Below are 24213 nucleotides of genomic sequence, written 5' to 3'. Positions count from 1 at the left end.
TGCAGAATTAACTGCAAATTTTCCATAACCAGCATAGAATATGGTAATATTTAAGAATCCAAGGCTAGGTTGGCAAAGGGACCCAGGTGTTACACAGATAGGTCTGTATGGAAATTTTGTTCAAAAGGAAACATTGTGAGAAAGTTTTTTAAATTCTTATTTCATTTAGAAAAAATTATATTTTCTGTGGACACTTACAAAGTTCATAAAATTGACTTAAAGATTTTCAAAAATTAAATTGCAATTTTAATTTAAATTAAAAGACCACAAACACTCTTCATAATAACTTATAATTGAGTGGCAGCTGAATTAATGAAGTGAATACAGATAGCCTTTCTAAGCATTTGGCTATGAAGGAGAGTGGAGACATAGGGCAGTACGTGAAACTGAGGAATGGTTACTTGTCTGTTTGCTTGCTTAGGGGGGAAATAATGCAAACAGGTAATGGTGTGGCTGTAATATTGTATGTCAGATTGGACAAAGAAATCACAATCCTTTTACATAAAACTCTCAAAAAGAACAGCAGGTCAAGAGTTCCAGGAGAAAGTTGAGCTAAGATAATTATTATTTCTTAAGAAACCCTAGGACAAATGATATCGATCATTTATTTATTAAAAAATGTTTAGACCTGTGTTAAATTATAATCATCAGGCTGATTCACGACCATATTAACTACTGATCTCTCAAGTTTTTGTATCAGACCCTTGATTTTTATTGAAAGAAAAGGTCAAGACCTGTAGAAATAATCTTGTTTGTTTTTGTAAAACCACCAATTAGGGCCCTGACCATTATTATTATTTTTTTTTTATTATATACACTATTCTGTGAAAAGAGGAATGTGAAAAATTACCTTGTATTAACTGTTGTGAAATAATGTTATATTTTCTTTTCACCAAAACATGAAAATTTTGTTTTCTTTTTTACCTTGCCAAACAGGAAGAAAATAATTGAATTTAATACTTACTTATCTAGGTAAAGCATGGTTTAGGTATAATTATTTTCTTGTTCTTTTTCATAATTTAGAGCTATTGGGTTTATTTTGGTTTTTCTCATTTAACTGTATGTCTTCCAGTGAACCATCCCAAATAAATAAGGAGAAAGGAATGACAAAAGTAAATGAATATATACATATATACACAAAACAGAATTATTAAACTACATCAGAATATCACACAACACTCACAAAAATTTATGAATCATGCATACAAGTTGTCCTAAATCACTTTTGCAAACATTCACCAAGAAGCTCTAAATCCACAAAATGTTGAAGGGGTATAAATTCACACTGGTTATGCTCATATTCACTAATGATAACATTCTCCCCTTCTGGTTGTTGCTGGTAATTTCCATATCACTAAATCAACATAATACAAATCTAAATGTGAAAAAAAATACTATGAAACAAACACAGAAAGCTATTAAAATGAAAGAGAAGATAAATGTTTACAGTATACTATCTTCTTGCAGCTTAGTTTTATTACTGCTTCCTGAAGATGACCCTGGTATCTTTTAGTTATTGAACTACATATTCAAAGCTACATTAAATACATGCCTGGCTACATCGAATACATAGTTAAACTACAGAAACAATTAAAAGCACAGGTAATACTTCAGCTGTCTTTTCATTTCCAGGCTGTATTTTGTACTTTGTGTGTATTGTGGTACTGATCAGGAGCTCTGTGTTACGACATAAAGAAAGCCCTATTTCGGATGTGACCTATCATACAGCATTTGCATGTGCTAAGTACCAGTTGCCTAAGAAGTAAATATAAAGACACTGGATGAGGTTTCCCAGAAGAAAGACGTTCAAAGGTCACTATTCTCACAGATTCCAAAATTATCCTCTTAAACCTTACTAAAGGATGTGCAATAATATAGTTTTGGTGGTAAAAGGGTAATGACAGCAATTACAAAGTAGAACACAGCTGAGGCATTTTTTATCATTCGAACTGGTTCTTTGAAGTAGTATCAAGAAACATCGTGCTGGGGAATCTGGGTGGCTCAGTAGCTTAAGTGTCTGACTAGTGATTTTGGTTCAGGTCATGATCTCAAGGATCCTGAGATTGAGCCCCGCGCTGGGCTCTGTGCTCAGTGGGGAGTCTGCTTGAAGATTCTGTCCCTCTGCCCACCCTCAAATAAATAAATCTTAAAAAAAAAAAAAGAAACATCATGTTGTTAATGCACAGTACCAAGTCAGTAATTTTTTTAAAAATTTTACAAAGTGCACTGCTCTTTTGTGAATACTAAACCCTAATGACCTTTGGGAGGTCACAATTTGTGAAGGATATCTTAGATTTCTAATCATTTGGACTATTTTTTCTCATCAGAATACTTTTCAGAGTTTGATAGCTAGAGATAATCTAGCCCAAAATATTTACCTCAACAGCATCAAAGAAGTAATACAATCCAAATATAAAAGATGGAAAGAAAAATCAACATAATTTTGTTTAAAAGAGTAATAATATGTAGTTTCAAAAAGTAATAATATTATTTAAAGAAAAAAGGTTTACCTCAATGGTTTCTTTGGTGCAAATACCACATTGAAGACCAATGCTATCATTTCAGCTTTGATATGATAAGATTTTTTGATCACATACAAAGCTACGCAGGATCCCAAGTTAGACTTCATAACTTCAGATTCAAATTGAATTTCATACTCAAATTCACGTTTCACAGGCAAATCTAAGAAAATCAAGATTAAAATAATTTCAACTTAATTAAATATATATAGATTGAAAATCAATTACCTGTCAACACTAATCATGCACAGGTATTTAGAGGGAGGGAGAGGGTTTATATTATTTACCCTTGTGTTCATAATACCTAGTGCATTACTGGGTATATAATAGATGTACTCAGTTAAGTTTTTGTTAAAAGGTAAATAAATAAATGAATGAATAAAAAATAAATGCAGAAGACAACTCTCACCACCTTAAATCTTTAAAATTCAGATTTATGAACAAGAAATAGCCAGACGGAAATTAATAATCAATATTTACCATAAAATATAAATAATACGGCATTGTCTATATAATATATTAAAAGTTTATAGACTTGTAATTTATAAAGAAAGATTTGAATTAAGTTTAAACAATATTAAAACAGCATCCCAATCTATTTGGGCAGAATTTTCAAGTTCTGGTATATTTTAATAAAAGAGAGAGTTCTTCATGTTTTAGTCTGGGGTTTTAGAGACAATCTAGTTAACCATATTTTCTTAACCAGTAGGCTACCAGAGGAAAGTTACAGCAGGGTTTTTTTGGGTACATGTGAAAAATAACTCAAATCCACTACTGGCATGTATAAGAGAAGCACAAACATCTATTATATTAACTCTCCACATACATGTCAGGAGCCCAAATGCCAAATTGAGAAGTTTATTGCATATGGATCATGGAAGAGAGGTCAGGAACCATAACTTGACCTGGTCCACAGCTGAGGTAATTTCTAAAGTTTGTTTCCAGTGTATAAAGGTAAATGTGATCCCTGGATTCACAGAACTGATGGCCACCTTTCTTTAAGCAATCCAAACAGAAAACAGACCACCTTTAAGAAGTAGTTGATTATAATGTATGCTGTAGAACTCTGAATGGCTGTAACAAGCCCAAGTCACATTTAATGATTATCTAGCAAACCTTATTAATGTAAAATAACTGGTTAATCCACACCCTTACAAGGTCCCTTTTTCTCTTTTTCCACATGTAAAAGTATACTTCTGATCTCCTGAATTGCTGATTTTTATCCTGTTGACAAAATCAGCAATTATTATTCCTATCAATAACCTGTCTTTGCTATAGCAAAATCAATGTGTCTACATATAATGCGCCTATTTGTTCTGGTAATGAGATATGGAGATGTTCCATAGGAAGCCATAATCCATACAAAGAAAGAGCATTTAAGAATTTTAGAGTGGTTAATGGGAGATGAAATTTCCATTGCATTCAAATAACATAATATTTTTAAAGCAAATACTGTATGTAGTTGAGCTCTGCATCTGTTTCTACTTAATTACTGAAGCCTTTATGGGAATGCTTGTGTCAGAATGAAGACAAGAAAATGAGAAGCTAAATTTAGTTTCAGAAGCATTGAACCCCCTATGGAGAATCTGTCACTATGGATGTTATAATTGTAATCATAAGAAGATCCATTGGTACAAAATAGAGACATGATTATCAACTAAGGGATAGGAGGTGAGACAAGTAGAAACAATATGAATATATTTTTCAAACTACACATATCCACCTTGTCTGTAACTGGAATATATTGATCTGAGCCCGTAAAGGAGAGGGAAAGAAGGCGGCTGGACAAAATCACAATAAACTGACATTCGGTATTGTATCTTAAAAACAATCTGTTAGAGTCTCTGCATTTTATTTGGAAAGTCATATTACCAAGTGAGAAACATGGTTTTTGTTATGCTCCTAATTTGGAGAGAAACTATGCAGTATTTTTATGTGGACTGGGTGGATAAGAGCTAAGTCAGTGAGGCCAGTATAAATTAATTACGTGATTGTTGGATAAAATTAATCTCTCATGACAAACATAGCTCATAACTCTAAGAGAATACCTGCACATTTCTAAAAAAAAAAGTATCTAAATAAGTGTAGTTTCCCTTAATACACATTACAATTTCAAAGTTATAAGTCAACAGTCCTTGGGACTACTGTAACAAATTTTTCAACATTGAGGGAAAATCTTACTGTTTTTTAGCAAACCCTTAAAAAAGGCACTTAAATTCATGAAACTAATAGGATAAAAACATATTTGACTTCAGTTGTGTTTTACCAGCATGTAAAAAGCTTTCCTTGAAATGACAAGTATGGTTTTTGTCCTCATGGAGCTGATGACCGAGAGGCAAGAACTGGTAATAAACTACCGGTAACACCACTAATTTTTAATTACTGTGATAACCGCTATTATGGAGAAGTAAAAGAGGCATGAGAGCATCTGTCCTGGGAACCTGGCTATGAAGGTCCTGAGGAGGAAACCAATACACCAAAATTGAAAGGTGATAAAGGATACCCGGATGTAGAAATTAAGAAAATGCCCCCTAGGCTTCATCAGAGCAGCATGGGGGAGTTTTCCAGAGGGGAAACCACCTTAGCCCAGTTGAGAAAGAACTTATGTGGATGAAGCAGAGGAAGTGGCAAGAATTTGTCAAAAGATGAAGTGGGCAAAGTAGGCAAGACTATACAGGGTATGGTGAGGAATTGGGACTTCTAAGAATAACAGGAGGCCACTGAATGTTTTAAGTATGTCAGTAATGTGCTCTTTTAATGAGCAAAAGGGGATTAGAAGAGAACTTAAGGAAGTTTCCATGGTAGTTCAGGCCAGGTGGTGGCTTGCATGAGGGTGAGAGGAAGATGTAGATTAAGATCAAATAATGCCCTGCTCTGTATAAAGTGGGAGATATGTGAGCAGGCATGACTGGCAACTAGAATCCCCAGCTTATCACTTCTGTCCTGTATTCATACCCTCCACGTATATACAAAATATTTAATCAAACAGGTTTCAGAGAACTTCAGAGTAGGATATCTATATCTCTCTATATCCATGTCCATATCTATCTATTGTGTCACAAAATAATAATGGTGATAATCATTTGGGTATGGCAGCAGAGTCATTATATTGAACAGAAGGGGCATGTCTCCCATCCAGATAGTGTCCCTGTATACTTATCATTCAACCTAATGCCTGTATCATAGTGCCAATAAATCATGCAGTGGGAGCTACGTTGGCCAGTGGTTCATTACTAAGGTGAATTTTCTCAGGGCAATGACTGAATTTTATTCAATGTGGGAGAATATCAGTCATTTTTTTTTTAAAAGAGAACACTTGACTAAATATGATAATCAGAAAGTATTGAATTATAACAAATTTACAAAATATACTTTGAAATTATGTATTATTATACCATATACATTTTAATCTGTAAGAAATACATGTCAAAGCAAACCCAACAGAAAGGTCTCAATAATGGAAAAATGACTATCAAAGAATAATGAACATTGTTATTCATGTTCTTTCCCTAAATTTCTGCAGTTTTCCCTTCACTAATAGACATGCACATTTGTTAGAATATCATAATCATATAAGGAATGAATGGAGTGCTGGAGACAAATTTGATATAGATGAAGACAGCAAAGTATTCAAAGAAAACAGAGAAGGCTGGATAAACTCACTAAAGCTATTTTCTTTGAACAGGTAATGAAGAATGAACCACTCTTACTATTTTTTTTATAAAGTTGAAAACCTTAATAAAAAAATAAAGTTACAAATCTTTCTGAAGGGGCATTTCACTGACATGTTTTTATTTCACTTTCATAAGGTCATTTAACAGACCAGACATTTTGATTAATTTAAAATAACTGCATGTTCCTCTGCTATGACTATAAGTACAGTAAACTACAAAATGAAAAATTAAAGGAAGAAAGTGGCCTCATATCTGATGCTCTTCTTACACATTTTATTTGAAACAAGGTACCAAGAAGAAAAGATAAAGGGACTTCTGCAACGTGAATATTTGACCTGAACTTTCAGCAAAGTTCCAATTTCAGTCTCTATCCAATATTTAGGCACCATATTTTTGTACTTTCTTTTTCATAGAATATTCTTCTGTGCATTAATGAGAAAACCCACTGAATGACATTGGGAGGACCATGTTTCCATTATAAAACATCATTTGTCAGTGACTGAAGATGGGCACTCTATTACATCACTGTCACAAAATACCCAACTAGAGCTTTGCATGACAATAATGGTAAGGCCTAACACTTATGGAACACATACTGAGAACCATACGCTTTCTAAGGATTCCATGCATTTACATATTTAATCCTCAGAAATACCCTAGGAAGTAGATACCATTATTATCTCCATGTTACAGTTGAAGAAACTAAGTTTATAGAGAGGTAAAGTAATTCTCTCAAGGCCCTAAAGAGATTAAATGGAAGAACCCGAGGTGTCTGGCTTTATACTTCACAACCTATGATATGAGGCTGGTCATGTGGCATAATTGCTGAGAAGATACCATTAGCAGCAGCCTCTGGAAATGTGCAGGACATAACCGGCACAATGGAGTGTGGTGGCCCTAAGGGCAGAGCCCTTGGCCACGAAAACATTTAGATTCTGGTCAGAAGAAGAGGAGCCAACAAGAGAAATGGAGGAGAGACAACCAATGAGATAATAAATAATAAGACTAGTCATGAAAACTAAGAGCAGGAAGTTCTTCAGCTGGGTCAAATGGTAAATGCTGCTGACAGGCTGAGTGAGCTCAGGACACAAATCTGACCATAGGATTAGGCATACAGGTTAAGGGTGACCGTCTTGTCAAGGGCAGTCTCATTAGAACAGTTAGGACAGAAGCCGTAACAGAGTGAGTTGAGCAAAGAAAGTAAAAAGAACAAAAGCAGAGGAAAGGATCAAATCTGGAGGCCAAGGTAGGATCATGGAAGGACCAATGACAGGTTTTTCAGGAGCTGTTTGTGATTACAGACCAAACAGGGCAGGAGAATTTACATATGACAGCAAACAACATACAGCAAGATGACGGAAAAGAGACCAATGTGACACATAAACTAGCAAATCAGACACACAGAAAACATAACAGATTAATCAAAGAACAATGGCCTCAAGTTATAGAACATCTGGAAAATAAAAGAAAGAGGCATGATTCTGATATGGAGTTAAACAATAAAACCATTCCCACAGAAAAAGTCTCATAGAGATAGTCACTGGACTAATCCCCAGGCAGGCACAAAGAATGCATAGACCAAGAATTATGTAAGAATAATAAATACAATTATGGGGCAGATTGTGCCCACACAGAATAATCTGTAATCTTATAGAAGTGAAAGTGCAAAATACAGTCTAAATATCCATATATAATATTATTCCAGTAGGGCAATACCAATTGATTTAAATACTGCAGGTGCATAAATCTGACACATTGGACAGATGTTCTTTGAATTTCTTGACAACATTCTGTGTGTCTTATTAATTTTGGCATCTCTGGGGCTCAGCAAAATATCTGGCGGCAAAGATGCTTGCAAGATTGTTGTTGAATGAAAAAAATACAAAGGTGATCAATCCTGGTTAACTCAATGGTGTGTGTGAGGAATCAGGGTGGGAGGAGAACAGAGAGGTCCTGGCATTTTCATGTAATGAGGCTTGGTAAGGTTTTTTTGGACTCTTCGGGAAAGATGATGAAGATAAAGGGAGACTGATGGGAAGGGAGTGTTGGGGATTCTGATCTCCTACTTACCATGTTTACATAGAGGGGCCTATTCACTCACAAGAGAGGAAAAGTATAGGAGGAAAAAAATCTTAGCATCAATCTGCCTCCTCCATCATGACTTGCCATGGGGGGAAAAGCAACATATCTGACCAGTGAATATGGGTGAAGGAATGGAAGGTAAGCAGATGAGCAGACCTTTTACTTTCCTAATGTCCTGAATCCAGAATGCGCACTTTCTCGTCCTTCTGCATGTGTGGGTTGTTTGCTCCTGCCAGGAGTCTATAACTGGTTAGTCTGGGGTGAATGCACTTCATTTTGGTGGGAGGTATTAATAAGCCCAAATGAGTCCATACTGCCAAGTCACATTTCAGTTCACTTTTATAATTAATAGAGGTAACCTTTTGCTCTCCATCTGCCTTATTTCTAATCTACTTCTCATTTGGTCATAAACCTGGATGAGGGAATATAAGGGTTTAATTAGTGATCACACCTAAAACCCCGTCATAGTCCAAGCCAGAGAGTTTTTAATTTCCACCATAATGGATTTAAGAGACTTTAATTTCCACCATAATGGATTTAAGGGACGATAGGAAGGAAAAACTGGAATGAACAACATGACTCTTTTGAACACTATTTAATGTGTTGGGTAAACTATAATTACACACACAGGGAAAAAGAATTGGTTTGCCTTTGCATATACTGAAGACTAAAATAGTATTAAGACTTTGTGGTAGACCTGTCCTTAAAGAAATAGGGGAGAAGGCAAAGGCAAGCAGGTAGACTTACAGAGCGCAGGCAAGTTGGTTACATCTTTCGAATATGGGTAGGGAAAGGAATCAAGTTATTACCGATGTCTTTAAGGAACCAAGACAAAGGAGAAGTTAACGGATTTATCAAATATTCAGGTACCATAAAGACAGAGAAAAACATTAAGTTTGGGAGGGGATTGAGCAAATCTACTTCTATATAGGACATGCTTCAGAACAGAAACATTCACAAATTAAAATGTCTTTAGCCAAATAATAAACTTCTTGAGTTTGGTAGTATGGAGCATAGAAAAAGCTATTTTAAAGGGAATCATTGGAAGAGATAAGTCTGCAAACCTTCCAAATTGCTATTTTCAATATGAAGTATTATTTTTCATCATGAAAAGTAATGAAGCAGTGAACTATGAGCCATATCAAAAGGTGTATTTTCAAGAGCTATTTTCTTAACATGCCTTTCAAACCTCCCAAAATGATATTGGCAGATTCCTTATAGACCCTGCTTATCTAGAAGGAAGTGGACTTTTTTCCAGTAATAACATTTAATCAATTTCTATTATCAGAATTATAATTTCTTTAGGTTGCAACCTAACAAAAGTATAAGTAATTTAATGTAGCAAGAACATATTAAAATGGTTCCTATATACAAGCATTTTTTTTTTAACCTTCCTTTACAATGTCACAGACACATCAACATTTTGCTTTCAACAGGATAGGTTTCAAACAGAAATCAAGGTCTGAACACTCAATTATTAAAATTCACTTAAGCACAGCAGGATGACAGACAAAACAATTACTTCACTTCAGAAAGGTACTGGACATTTACTGGGGTACATTTACTATAAGTTGGCTGCTTATGAAAATATGTTCCATTTCAATAAAAAGTGCTTACATTTATTTATCACTGGAAATTGAGAGTTGTGTTATACATTTGAACTCTGAGGTTAATCTACACTGATATTTTTATCCGTGACCTGCATTAACAATCAGAATTCCCTTTTGTATTGTCTATTGGTTGAAGAAAAGAAAGTCAGCAGGGTTTCATTTACGTAAAAATTATAATTCCTACATTTCTCTAATGCTACTACATGATTCACTAAAGCAAAATCTGTATTAAACTTATAATAACATTTCAGAGATAAATGGTTTCCATCAGTCTGATTTCATTATGAACAGATATTCTTTAAAATAAAGAGCAATTGAACAGACTTGCAATAGAAAATTCCCCTCTCCTCACATAAGTTTATTTCATTTTTTTATAAATTTAAGCAGTCTATGATTAAGTTGGCATTTCTGCAATTACAACACTAAAATTCAAAGAGAAAAAAGAAATAACTAATAAATCAACATAATTAAAAATTAAATTTCTCACTGTGCAACTTAGTAATATTTCCTTAACTCACACAATTCATATTATCAATATCTAGTCAATAAAAAGACAATAATTAGTGTGAACTATTTTTTTTTGTAATTCCAAAGATTTTATGAAGTATATTGGGTACATGTAACATAGGTATTCATTTCATAATTCCATCTCAAGTTTTTAAAATATTACCTTCCAAATCATATGAGTGTTGTGTGGGGGGGAGATTGTTCTGACATTCTTGTAATTCATTTAAGAAATATTTATTATTTCCAGATCCTCTTCTGTATTTACTCTCAGACCGCTTGTTTGCAAAAACAAAACCCTAGTTTGAATGATCTATTTTGGAAGACACCAAGGGGTGTCCAGGAAAGTGAAAGAGGGTTGACTGATCATGACTGAGCCATGTGTATAAGTTGATGAGTAGGCAGAGAAAGTGGGCCGGAGAAGAGAGAAAAGCAGGCATGCAGAGAAAGGCAGGCAAAAAAATACTCCCCAGCTTTACATAATACAGTTTCAACAAATGAAGATAAAGAGTGGGGGATTTGACATGCTGCCCAGAAAGTGACTCAAACTCTATCCTAGAGTGGGGACATGAGTTTCATGGTAGGAGAGATATGTGGGGGGTATGAGTTTCCAGGCCCAGAGAAAAATATTTAACGTATAATAAGTTTTTAATAAGTACTTTTGGATGGATTGACCATAGATAGATTTTATCAGTCCAGAGTAAATAAAATATGGCAGAGACTGCTCATTGTCTTCCCAATATTTATTTTTTCCTTTCTTCTTTTTTAGTAATAGAAAATCCCCAAATTTTATCTGGGCCTGGATAAAGAGATTACATTTCCCAGCCTCACCTGCAGCTAGACGTGTCCATATGACTGAGTTCTGACCAATGAGATGCAAGTAGAAATGATGTGTGCATCTTCAGGTCATGGCTTTAAAGGGAACCAGCTTGCTCTCCACTGCAGATGTGACTCCTCAATTGACATGCAGATGAAGACAACACAGGGGATGGTGGAGCAACAAGAGAAAAGGAACCTGGGTCCCTGGATAATCTCAAGGGACACAGGCATCACACTCCTTGGACCTACAAGTCCAGGCTTTCATGTGAAAGAGAAATGAAGGGTGCCTGGGTGGCTCAGTCGTTTAAGCGTCTGCCTTCAGCTCAGGTCATGATCTCAGGGTCCTGGGATTGAGCCCCGCATCAGGCCCCCAGCTTAGCAGGGAGTCTGCTTCTCCTTCTGCTCCCCCTGCTCGTGCTCTCACTCTCTCTTTCTCTCTCTCAAATAAATAAAATCTTAAAAAAAAAAAAAAAAGAAAGAATGAGAAATAAGCCTCTCTTGTTTGTCATTGTTATTTGGTCTTGTTAAAATAGCTGGTTAAATTCCTAGCATGTTTCCACCCCTCAGGTATGGCTGGAAGCACAAGAGGGTATATATCAAATTTATTAAGTTGTAACAACCATCCAAGTAGGACTGACTTGAGTTGAGGGTGGCTAGCCGTATCACTTCAGAAATTTCTGGAATTGTTTAAAATGAGCATTTCTTATTTAATAGAAATAGCCAATATTATAAAAAATTAAAAGCTATTTTACTCCTATATACTTTTTTTTTAAAGATTTTATTTATTTGACAGAGAGAGAGACAGCGAGAGAGGAAACATGCAGAGGGAGTGGGAGAGGGAGAAGCAGGCTTCCCGCTGAGCAGGGAGCCCAATGTGGGCCTCGATCCCAGGACCCTGGGATCATGACCTGAGCCGAAGGCAGATGCTTAACGACTGAGCCACCCAGGCGTCCCTTTTGTATACTCTTTCTATACTCATATATTTGGTCTCTCTCTTCAGTTATATCCCATTTATAGTCTTTTATCACTGAAATAATTAAATCAGACACAAAGATAATAATACTAAGAAGTAAAAAAAACTATAGATATGAATGAGAAAACTAGGGAAGATATTTTTGTTTCTGCAGGAATTTCATACTTAATTTTGTGGTCAGTTTGTTTTTTAAATAATACATAAACATCGATTCTCCGCCTTGATTTTAATAAAATACTGCCATAGGAAATTTCCCTTTCAATGTGAAATAGGAGCAGTCTACCTCAGTTCATCTGGAAGACAGTTGAAAAATAAACCTTGCCTCACTGGGATTTGATTTTGCCAGATCTTCATATTAACTTGTTGAAAAGTTTTCTTTAAGACTTTAAATGCCAAAGGGATTATTATACAAAATTTATTTGGGGATTGCATCTAATTTATGGCAATTTTTCAATTTCTTTAAATAAGGAACATTTAATCAAGGTTGTGTTTCTGAACTTAAAGCTGCAAGACATGGTTTCAATCATTCCTCAAATCAGAAGAAGAGAATAAAGGAAGAGATTAAAAGTGAAGGGATGTGGTAATGAGTTACTACAGTTTTTCACTCTTCTCACTGATGACAGAACCATAATCTATTCTTATAAATCCATTAACAACTATAATTGTTTTCCTTTTGGAAATAACCGCCTATGTGAAGAGAGCAAACATCACTGAACACTTGATGAGCACTATTTTAAAGATATATCGTAACTGAAACATATTGGGTGTGGATTTTCATGTAACTGAAGAATCAGCAACCTGCAATTTAAGGAAATTGAATTTGTATTTATTATCATTTTTTATATCCATGACTATGGTTCTCTTACCATCAATATCTTTATAAGAATCATATGAAGACTTTTTTGGAATCACTACAAAATCTGTCGCATCTAAGATAGGATTTTCTCCAAAAAAATCACCAGTCAGCGTGACTTCCACCTCCTGTTCTATCCGCTTCCTGGACTGACATTTTATGACAACTACAGGAGAGAAATATTTCCAGTTGAGATGGAAGAAAATAAATTATGTCATGAAAAATATCCTTTTGCATACTTTGACTTATTGTGTCTGGCATTAACACACACACACACACACACACACACACACACACTCATGCAATATCTATATACAATGACATTTTGGAAACAAATAAGAATATTAAATAATATGTAAAAATAGCACGACAGAGATTAACCTGGAAGATATATACTAGATTACAGAAGATTATACTAGGATGTAAAATTTGATTCAGGAACTCACCTAGTCATATCAATAATTCAACTGGTGGTCAGGAACACGTGAATTTTTCAGCTATCTCTATGTTCATTGTGGCAAATACCAAACTCTACCTACATAGTAATACTACAGCAAATACCTTCAAATAATTTAAAAAAATAAGTTCTGTAGCATTTATTTTGTAATAACACTTCAAAAATATTTCTTATTCTTTATTCACATGCACCTTAAAATTCATATTTAAATTATTTCAGTAAAATATTTTGATTTTCTTTTGTAAACGGTTTTTAAATTTACAAAATACACTAACGGTTAAAAATAACATTGTAATGAATTATTTAAAATTAATGTTAAAATGTAATTATAATATTAATTTAATATACAGCATTAAAACTTTATATATATTTTTAAAGATTTATTTATTTATTTGAGAGAGAGAGAAAAAGAACAAGTGGGGAGAGGGGCAGAGGGAGAGAATCTTCAAGCAGACTCCCTGCTGAGTGGGGAGCCGATGCAGGACTGGAGCTTGACACAGGGCTCGATCCCACAATCATGTCATGAGCCGAAACCAAGAATTGGATGCTCAATTGACTGAGCCACCCAGGCACCCCTGAATGATTATATATATATATATATATATATATATATATATATATATAAAATTTCAATGTTTTCTTATATCAAGTACAGAAGAAGTTGTCAGCGATCTTGTGAGAAACCAAAATATTGTGTCTATATACAACTACTAATTACACAAAGGAGTATTAATGAATTCCTTTGGCATTAGCTCTATAATATCATGCGGCCAAGTATACTAGAGGCCACACAAATAAATATATTACTTCTCAAAAATAATGTATTTGCTTGGGGCACCTGGATGGCTCAGTTGGTTAAGTGTCTGACTCTTGATTTTGGCTCAGGTCATGATCTCAGGGTCTTGTGGGATCAAAGGCCCATATCAGGCTCCTCACTCAGCAAGGAGTCTGCTTGAGATTCTCTCTCTCCTCCCTCTGCCCCTCCTCCCCTCTAAAAATAATAATAAATAAATCTTTAAAAAAGTGTATATATATATTAGATGCTATATTTTTATCAATTCCGATGCACATAAAACATAAATTTAATATAGGGGATAAAAGGGAATCATAATATAAAAAATCTTTTAAAATGTATTACACTATACTGTTGTGGCATCAATAATAATATATTCATCTAAACTGCACAACTGGATAACGTCCTCAGATTTATGTTTTTTCACATTACACACCACATTTATAAATATCTAACATAAATTTATTTTTAATTCTAAAACATACAGGTTGATATTGAACATTTTGAACTTAGAATAAGTAGTGAAATACAAGATGTAAATGAAGAGGGTTGAAATGATTGAGGAAAATGTACAGGCTTCTCTGGCTTTAATTAGCTTCAGCCTTAAAGCATTAAATTGGAAATTAGTGTGATCAAAGTTACAATTAGTATCATGTCACTAGTCTTGTCCTCTAAGTCCTTCGGAAATTAGTGCCCTGGCAATGTACGGATTACTCAATCACAATGGATTCACATTCCATTGTCTTCACATTGTGACAGTAGTAGAGTCCTTTTCCAATTATCTGCCCCAACGGATAGGAGCAAATAGGAATACACACAAAGAAAAGGTGGCTCACACAACGACAAGTACCCCGGGTTTAAGAATAACCTGAGCGATAGACACAGAAAAACAGAAAAGAAACAGTAAGCATTGAAGGTGATGCAGCTGAGCAGGGAAAGCAATAAGTTCTGTCTGATGTGTTCATAAGAATGAAGGATGGACTGTACAGAAAGTAAGCAATATGTATTTATATAATTGTACTCATTTTTTTCTCGAGGGCATTTGTAGACGAAGAAAATAATTACAAGAATAGGCTTTAGACTTCTGCAAAAATGATTTAATAACTAGTACACAATCTGTTTCAGAACACTGATGTTACTACTGGGTTGTGCTAAAGCAACACAGGCTATTTATAGAACTCACACTTAATTTAAAAATTGAATAATTACCAAGAGAAGTGACTTGATGGAAAATGCCTTTTTGTTTCTGCAGCATGTTTAACTTTCTTTGACGAAAACGGTGCAAGAAATTTACGTTTTATGTTTTCATAGGCTTTGTTTCAGACTGAAAAATATCTGCTTTAAATCTTTAATCTGGGAAAAACAAAACTGTGTCTGCAGTCAACATGAGCAATGTTGCTGTTAGTATTTCAACAGAGTAATGTCTAGGGTTTATTACATCACTTTGATCAGATGAGTGTATTATAAATTTTGAACCGTTCGGCTCCATGGAAAGTATACAAACAATGATCTTCCAGGAGGAAATAAAAGAAACATTTTGGCATGTTTGTGAAGCATTCAGAGGATAATTTAGTATATCTGAAACATTTATGTGTTGATAATTTTTTAACTTAAGAGCAAAAATACTTCAAGTAAGACAAATGACATTTACTGTCAAAGGTACTGCTAGATATGTGGATTTTAAAATTAAATGACATAAGGCAATATGTAACCTTGGCCTTCAGTGTATCTGGGGAAATGCTGTTATCCATGAGCAAAACTTACTATTTTCTCTTCTTCTGAAGTGTGGTGACATAATATATGGCAGTACAGGACTAACTCTGTTTCACTACCAAAGATCGGTACCGGAAGGAGAAGAAAAATTCAAAATTTCAAGACTTCTCTCAGGTCATCCATATTGCTCAAGAGAGGGGCTCCAAAAGAGGTATCTCTTTGCAGGGCTGAGCAATTCAGCGTGCCTTAGTTATGAAGAATTATGAGTAAGGCCTGGTAAGAGGTGGCTCTATGGATATCCAAGAGGAATTGCATTTCTTAGGCTTACTCTGGGAAGAAAATGGGAAAATCAAGGAATGCAGAAGAAGTGAGAAGAGTATTGAGGAAGGAGAACACACAGAAACTTGAGAGAAGTTTGGAGCAGGGGAAAAGAAAAAGAGGGGTCACTGAGAAAAAGAAAGGCATTTTAGGAGTAAGGATTTTATGTTGTGTGTATGGTAAGGAAGTGAACTTCCTTGAAAACTTCAGTATGTTCTGACTGGTTTTTGGATGACATCATACAAGTTTAGTGTCTGGGACAACAGAGAATACAGGGATTGGTATCCCCATAGGATAGTTCTTGGATGAGACTTAGAGTTACACAGAAGCTGGAATCTGGGAAATAAGTGTGACCCAAGAACCAAAGTACCTGGGAATCTTAAAGACCTAGAGCAGGGCTCCAAGTGCCCCACAGAATGCAGAATAAAGGGGCCTGAAGTTAATGTTATTTCTATCTTAGCTGATTTTGAGGTTTCACCAACAGGAAGAACAACAGGAAATGGTGTGGTTTGGTGGAAAGATCATTGGACTTACGATTAGGAGACCAGATTCAGTGCTGGCACTCCTACTAGTAGGGCTGTTCACTTCACGACTTACTTTCTCTGGACCTTAGTTCTCTTGCTTGTACAAGAAAAGATGGGATTAAAGGAGCCTCTAAGATCATTTAGAATCTTGGTGTTCTCTGACTGTAAAATATACGTACCTTGAGGGAATTTAGGATGTAATGCCTGTGGAAGTCCAAGAATAGGGTATATCCAGTGTATTGCTTGGATTTCTCCACTTTTTATTCCCATAGTTCTAATGAGAAATTAAATAAGGAAGAGTGAACAAAAACAAGAACACTTTCAATATTAGCATAAAATAGAATATTCATTATTAGCTTAATGGTATTTTAGCAAAGCTCATGAATTTAAACTTTGGCAGAGAGAAACTATGAAATACAAAACACTTTCTGCAAATGTTATGAACATTTCAAAGCAAACCCTGGGAAATTATCACAAAGAAAAATGTAACACAAAGATCATGAGATGTAAGTTAAAAACGAAGAACTTTTCCCCTGCTTTTAAAAGTCAGTATTGGTATTTATTGATGAGACTAAAATGTGATTAATCAGATGCAATATAGTTCCTATGGGTTATATTCTAAATTGGACAGGCCAAACACAAAACACAAAAAATGCCATTAAGTACAGTGACAAAGAAAGTGACAAAGAATTTACTTTTGGGGGTTATCTGTTAAAAGAAAGAGGGCATTTGTCAAAATATTCTAAGTCCATCATACACCATCAAGACAACAGCAATAGTACAGAATGGTTCTGGTCATTGTTGAAAATGGGCTTTCCTTGTTAAAAATGAAACATAAGACAGAGCAGGCAGGACCAGCTTCACGAGCACATGACTTGCACAACAAACAGCACAAGGACTCCACACCTAGAATTGTTCCACGCTTGTTTAGTACACCACTGTAACTGTCTTGAAATTCTCAACCATTTTTAAGTGAGGGCCCCCTCATTTTCATTTCACACCGGGACCCACAAATACATAGGCAGTCTTGACTGTTAGAAGGGTGAACATCGTGGCAGAATGGACACTAATGGGCTCACAGAAAAGAATTGTTTTAAATGTGAAGAAATATTTAACGAAACTATAAAAGCAGAGAAGACATACACATTTTGTATCATTATTGGAGTTTGCTTAAATTTCAGTGAAGCAAAGAGGGCACGGGCACTCTTCATCCTGGTAGCGACACAGGTAATGGTGGTAGTCATGGCGGCATTTCCTTGGGGTGTCATACCCACCTGGCACAGGGCCATCACTTGGTGAATGCCAGCATCACCAGTCCCATACTCTGCCAAGACAAGCTGCTTCAGGTTGTTCTCTAGAGATTTATTATTTGTTGTCTCAGCAATAACTATTTTCCCAGTCAAAAAGAGTCCCCTTGCATGTCTCTGATTCTGATTCATTGACATGATACTTAAGGTTGACTTGTTCATCACTCTGAACTTCAAATCCCTCTGATCGTCAAATGATATATACTATACCCATATAACAAATGTATTTTCCTCTTCCGAACATATAAATTTCAACACTTCAGAGAATATAAAATCATGAACTTTACATTGCATAACATAGAAAAGAAAGTGATCACGTCAGTGCCAGTCAAAATAAAATCATTTTCCTTCAATGTCTTTACTGAAAAGTTACCTTTTCATCTTTGTGCTCAATTCATCAAAATTGTCAATAGGCCAACTTTCTCTATTCGCCCTCATCATTTGAACAATGACCATTGTTCTGTGTAATTTCATAATGTGGGGCATAAATAACACTGGGATATCTATATTCCCTTTAGGAGGCAATGTGATTCCTGTAAAAAACACAAAAATAATTTCAAATGTGGTAAACATTTTCAGAATATAATTTTAACAGCCGAAAATAATCTCCTAATCCCCTTAACTGCCTATCAGTTTTTCAACATCACGTCTGAGCAAGAAAATGCTTTGTTTGTGCTAAATTATAAGCGCACTTCACTGGCTTCACTAATTTTCCTCAAATGCCATTAACCCTATTAAAAAACACATTTTATCCTGAGGCAAGAAGCTTCTCCTGATGAGGCTGGAAGGGATGAGGAAATGTAGAAAGTGCCCAGAGTGATAAAAGAACCATGAAACCCATGACTCTTTCCAAGTCTTACTACAAGATTTTATTTATTTATTTGAGAGAGAGAGAGAGAGAGAGAGTGCATGTGCGTGTGTGCACGCACACACAAATGAGATGGGGGAGGGGCAGAGGGAGAGGGAAAAGCAGTCTCCCCACTGAGGAGGGAACCCCAGGCCACAATGGAAGGCAGATGCTTAAACAACTGAGCCACCCAGGTGCCCCCCAAGTCTTAGACTACATTTTTATTATGTTATGTTAATCACCATACATTACTTAGACTACATTTTGCAAAAGCCAAAGTACAGCAATTTTTGACCCTTCTAATACTTTGTGTGTTTTTTTTTTTCCCTAGGCCATAACAGCTCCAGGTTTCTGCTTGGAGTACCAAAATTGTTACCAGTAAACTGTTCATTTATTTAACTGATCCACGAGGGAAGCCAAAGCTTATGTGTGAAAGAAAGGGGGATCCACTCCAGGTTGTAAAAACCAGAAGACAGAAATACTGACAGCATTTTCTTTTGTTCTAATAAAATTCAAATTTTTCCACCTTTACATAAGAACCACCTGGAAAACTTGTTAGACAGGAGCCTGCTAAGCTCCACCTATAGATTCTGACTTATTCAGTCTGGGCTGGGGCCCAAAAGCTGCACGTTTAAGTAGCTCCTTATGCATTCCGGAAGCACATGGTCATGTGGCCACCCTTTGAAAAACAATGTGTTCTACCTATTGGACAAGTATTGAGAGGTTGGAAACATGGTGAGCTTCTGGCTATTTAAAGCAGTGAGGATTTCGGAGGGATGGATGTCTTCCTTTATTTTGAAGAGTAACATTATTTCTTTTTTAATTTAATTTTATTATGTTAATCACCATACGTTACATCATTAATTTTTGATGTAGTGTTCCATGATTCATTGTTTGCGTATAACACCCAGTGCTCCATTCAATACGTGCCCTCTTTAATACCCATCACTGGGCTAACCCATCCCCCCACCCCCCTCCCCTCTAAAACCCTCAGTTTGTTTCTCAGAGTCCATAGTCTCTCATGGTTTGTCTCCCTTACGAACATTATTTCTTTATAAGAAAAGATTATTAACTGTATTCTGGTTATTAAAATTCTTTGTTATAAAGTCAATGATTTTCAAAGCCATTTTGTCTCAGCTAAGAACACTGTACTAAACTATTAAGAACATCAAGAAAAGAATCAGAAAATGGCCCCTCTGCAAAACATCCCGTCTCAAAATTCTTACAAATTTTTAAATTTTAAATTTTACTCCAGGAAATGAAAATGTTCTGTCTCATAGCATAGTTAATAGTAGTTAATAATTAATATGATTACTACTTAATATTTATTGAGTACTTGCTATATCCCGGGCTCTGTGCTAAGTATTTTTCACACAATACCTAACTTCATTCTCAGAAAATCACTGCAAATTACACGCTACTATGTTTCTCATTTTAGACGTGGAAAAAGTGAGACAATTTGGTTAAAAAACTTGCCAAAGTCCCAGTGAAAGACTGTGTTGCTTACTAAGATATCTAAACAATGTCTGCCATCTTCAACTTTGTCTTCATGAACTCTAGAGGCTTAATGAATCACTGCATTCAAATGGATAAAAGTAGCAAGAGGATAAGATAAAGAGTTGGAATAGGAATAAAAAGAGCAAGAGCTGAGTCAGAATAAATCATCCATGCATCCCCAAGGAAATCAAGTTTAGAAATGATCATTTACCCTTACAAAATTCTATGTTATCACTAAAAATAGATTTTAGTATGACTAAAAATAAAACCTAGACATTTAGATGGTGTAAGGAGCCAAGACAAAGATAAAAAAGGGTAATTCATTGCCAACATCATGCTTTCTTATAATGTTTGAATTGAAAGTATGGAAAGACAATGCTATGATAAATAAGCCCATTTAGTTAACAATCCAGTAGCCCATTTGTGGCTGTAACGTTTTACCGGGTCTACAAGTAGAAATAGTTTCCTGCTGAAGTGATCGTAAGTCTCCTTCACTGTTATTATATGTTTGAATAGTAAGAATCACTGTGCTATTATTAACTTCCATGAGATCACTGAAATGTAACATTGAAAAGAACTTTGAGAATTTATCAAGTTCATTTTGTGTCTCACAACTGAGTTTTATTTTCTGTGGTTTTCCCATTATCCTGTGCAACACTCTGAGTAGAGACAGGAAAGCTGTCCTCACTTCTACCTTACAAAAAAATCTACCCATGTTTTCTTCTAATACCTATATGCTTTCATTTTTATAGTTATTTGATCCATTTGTAATTTATCCATACATATGAAATGAAGAAGAATGTATCCAATGTTACTGATTTTCTATATGGGACTAATAATACAAAACCACTTATTTAAAAATTTCACTGACTTGAAATGCTACCTTCATGGCATGTCCATATATATTTTACTCTTTTTCTGGATTCCCTAGATTTCTTCAGTCTTTCTTTCTCTTCATTTGTACATGCCACATTGTTATAATCACAGATGCTTTATTTTTTAGGGGGACTAACTGCCTCTTCCTCCAGCTCATTTTTTAAAAGAATTTTCCTACATTTGGAATGAACAGTTAGCTCCAGGAAATGGATGGGGTGGCAAACAGTACATTTAATGGAATCACCCTACATTTATACTTTTGGGATAACTGACATTTTTATCTATTCACGATCTATCCAAGAGCAAGCATATGGACTTTATCTTATATTTCTCATCTGGGCATTGTATTAGGTGCTTCTAGGTTCTTGGAATAGCTTTGCGGCCAGTTTTAATTTTCAGTCTTGCTAGAGGCTTATTTCAGCATCTTAATACGTATTTAGCAGGAAGCTGAGAGGAACCACATCAGTTTTTTTCTATCTTCTGACAAGGTAATCCAGCTAGTATGATGATTATTATACTCGTTAGGTTGATAAACATATTCTAAACTCAAAACATTTTCTGAGCTTATCTCTTTCTGTTTTATCCCATTTCCATATGGTAACCACACAAACTAACCACATATATATTTACTTTTTTCTATTACAGTTATCATTCTTTAAGTTCAAAACCCTAATAAGCATCTGGGGGGGAATATGCACATTTTGTTTTATATAATTAATTTTATGGAATTATATATTTTATGAGAGGTATACATTATTTATAGAATTTTCAAAACCCTGATAGTACTTTATGCTTAGTATCTGAGAAACATAACAAAGTGTGATATTACTGTTTTGCCTTTGAAATCTCCTATGGCCTTGTTGCACTTAGCATTCAAATTTTATTCAGTATATTTTAAAACTGCTATTTTGATTGCTCTTTTGATTAAAGGTGTTAGAAATATTTATGCACTGATCTCTCATTTGAAATACAGAAACTGTACAATGCTTTAATGGCTATGAGGTTTCCTGCCTTCTTAGAAGAAAATCTTCTCAAGAGAGTAAAATGAGCATAATCCTCATTTTAGTAATGAAAGTATTTCATCCTGGGAGGTTCATTTTTAATCACTTTAGTGGTATGACATTACTGTTTCCCACAGCATAATTTCTAATATTTAGCATGGTAATAGGAATGGCCCATGTCAGGTAATCAAAGAGATACTAAGAAACATATTAGCACCCTAAGTCATGTGATTATTTTGGTTACTGTGGTTTATTTTAAATGAGTACAAGTTTTAAATTTTAATTTTAAGTAAGAGTACAAGATGAACATGACTTGTCATCAACCATTTTCAAACATGAAATCTATTCACTTTCTACTTGGATACTTTGTATTTTCAAAAACTGATTTCAAAAATCTTTAAATTATGACGAAAAAAATGGAACAGAATTGTTAATGTGGTAGTTTGGAGAAGAGTCCTTTCATTGGTTCCTGTGGAGATGCTATGGGCTGAATTATGTGTGCCACTGCTCCCTGGCCGCCATTGATATGATGAAGCCCTGATTTCCTGTATCTCAGAATGCGACTATATTTGGAGTTAGGGCATTTACAGAGGCGGTTAAGTTAAAATAAGAATGTTAGGGTGGGCCCTGGTCCAGTATTACTGGTATCCTTATAAAAAGAGGAAATTCAGATACACAGACATACACCAGGAATATGCATACCCCAAAGGAAAGACCATGTGAGGACACAATGAGAAGGCAACCATCTACAAGCCAAGGAGAGACACCTCGGAAGAAACCAAACCCCTCAATTCCTTGATCTTGGACTTCTAGCTTGCAGAACTGTGAGAAAATAAATTTATTTTGTTTAAGCCAGTTTTAATACCCAGTCTAGTATTTAGTTATTGCAGCCCTAGCAAACTAATCCATGAAATTATCTTTTCTTATGTTAGAGGCTGAAGTATGGGATGCCATTGAATTTGCTTACAGAAGTTCTAATTCCAGACTCTCAAAACATAGGGCAGGGGCGCCTGGGTGGCTCAGTTGGTTAAGCATCTGCCTTCGGCTCAGGTCATGATCCCAGGGTCCTGGGATCGAGCCCTGCGCTGGGCTCCCTACTCAGCGGGGAGCCTGCTTCTCACTCTTCTCCCTGCCTGTGCTCTTTCTCACTATCTCTGTCTCTCTCTCTCAAATAAATAAATAAAATCTTAAAAAAAAGAGACTTCTTTAAAAAAAAAACAACATAGGGCAGATAAAGAAACTTGACTCTGATTGCTATTTGGCTGCTATGATCACGGAAAAGCTAGGGATGAAGCATTCTTCCCTTGCTACTTGTATCTTGTCGACTGAATGGGGCCATCTAATGAATAGCAAAAAGCACATTTCGGGGATTGTGTTTTCTTTGTTAAGGATTAGTGACTGTTGCTGCTTTACTCTATCTTTTGAAGAGCTAGCTAATGCTTGAGATTTAATGAAGAAGTTTATCCAAAGAAGATACCATCAAAGGGACTAGTGTAGAAAAAGCAAGCACTAAGTTGAAGATCATATTTACTAAAACAGATAATTGGGGAAAAGATACAAATCCATGCTTTTCAGAAAAATATGTTGTTTGGGACATATAGTTTTAAAAGTAGATTTTGGAGTTATTCAACACAAATATGATTGCTAAGGTAAGTTTTACACCATGAACTAAGCGCCTGTAAGTTAAAGTTTTGTGTTTGCTTTTTAAGTCTAAGAATTCATTAGCAAAAATAAAAACAAACAAACGCTTAAAGCCTTTTGGCTAAGATCAAGTGTAGAAAATATTAATTTTAATGTAAACACTTCATTGCTGGCTCAAAATGAGTGAAAAATCCACTATTAGAGC

At 35.2% G+C, this 24213-nt stretch overlaps 1 protein-coding gene across 1 annotated transcript in view; it reads right to left on the bottom strand.

Annotated features, from left to right (window-relative positions):
• CFAP47 (cilia and flagella associated protein 47) overlaps nucleotides 1-24213 on the bottom strand; it is a 453685-nt gene that overhangs the window by 716 nt on the left and 428756 nt on the right. Inside the window, exons 58-61 of the mRNA XM_032426488.1 lie at nucleotides 18520-18679; nucleotides 17019-17113; nucleotides 13048-13200; nucleotides 2511-2682 (exon numbers count right to left, since the gene is read on the bottom strand). Of these exons, the coding sequence (XP_032282379.1) occupies nucleotides 2511-2682; nucleotides 13048-13200; nucleotides 17019-17113; nucleotides 18520-18679 (580 nt within the window). The remainder of the gene's footprint in view (nucleotides 1-2510; nucleotides 2683-13047; nucleotides 13201-17018; nucleotides 17114-18519; nucleotides 18680-24213) is intronic.

This window comes from Phoca vitulina, unplaced genomic scaffold (genome assembly GCF_004348235.1).
Source record: "Phoca vitulina isolate PV1807 unplaced genomic scaffold, GSC_HSeal_1.0 scaffold35, whole genome shotgun sequence".
Classification (NCBI taxonomy): domain Eukaryota; kingdom Metazoa; phylum Chordata; class Mammalia; order Carnivora; family Phocidae; genus Phoca; species Phoca vitulina.
This window is presented reverse-complemented; position numbering and strand designations above follow the sequence as displayed.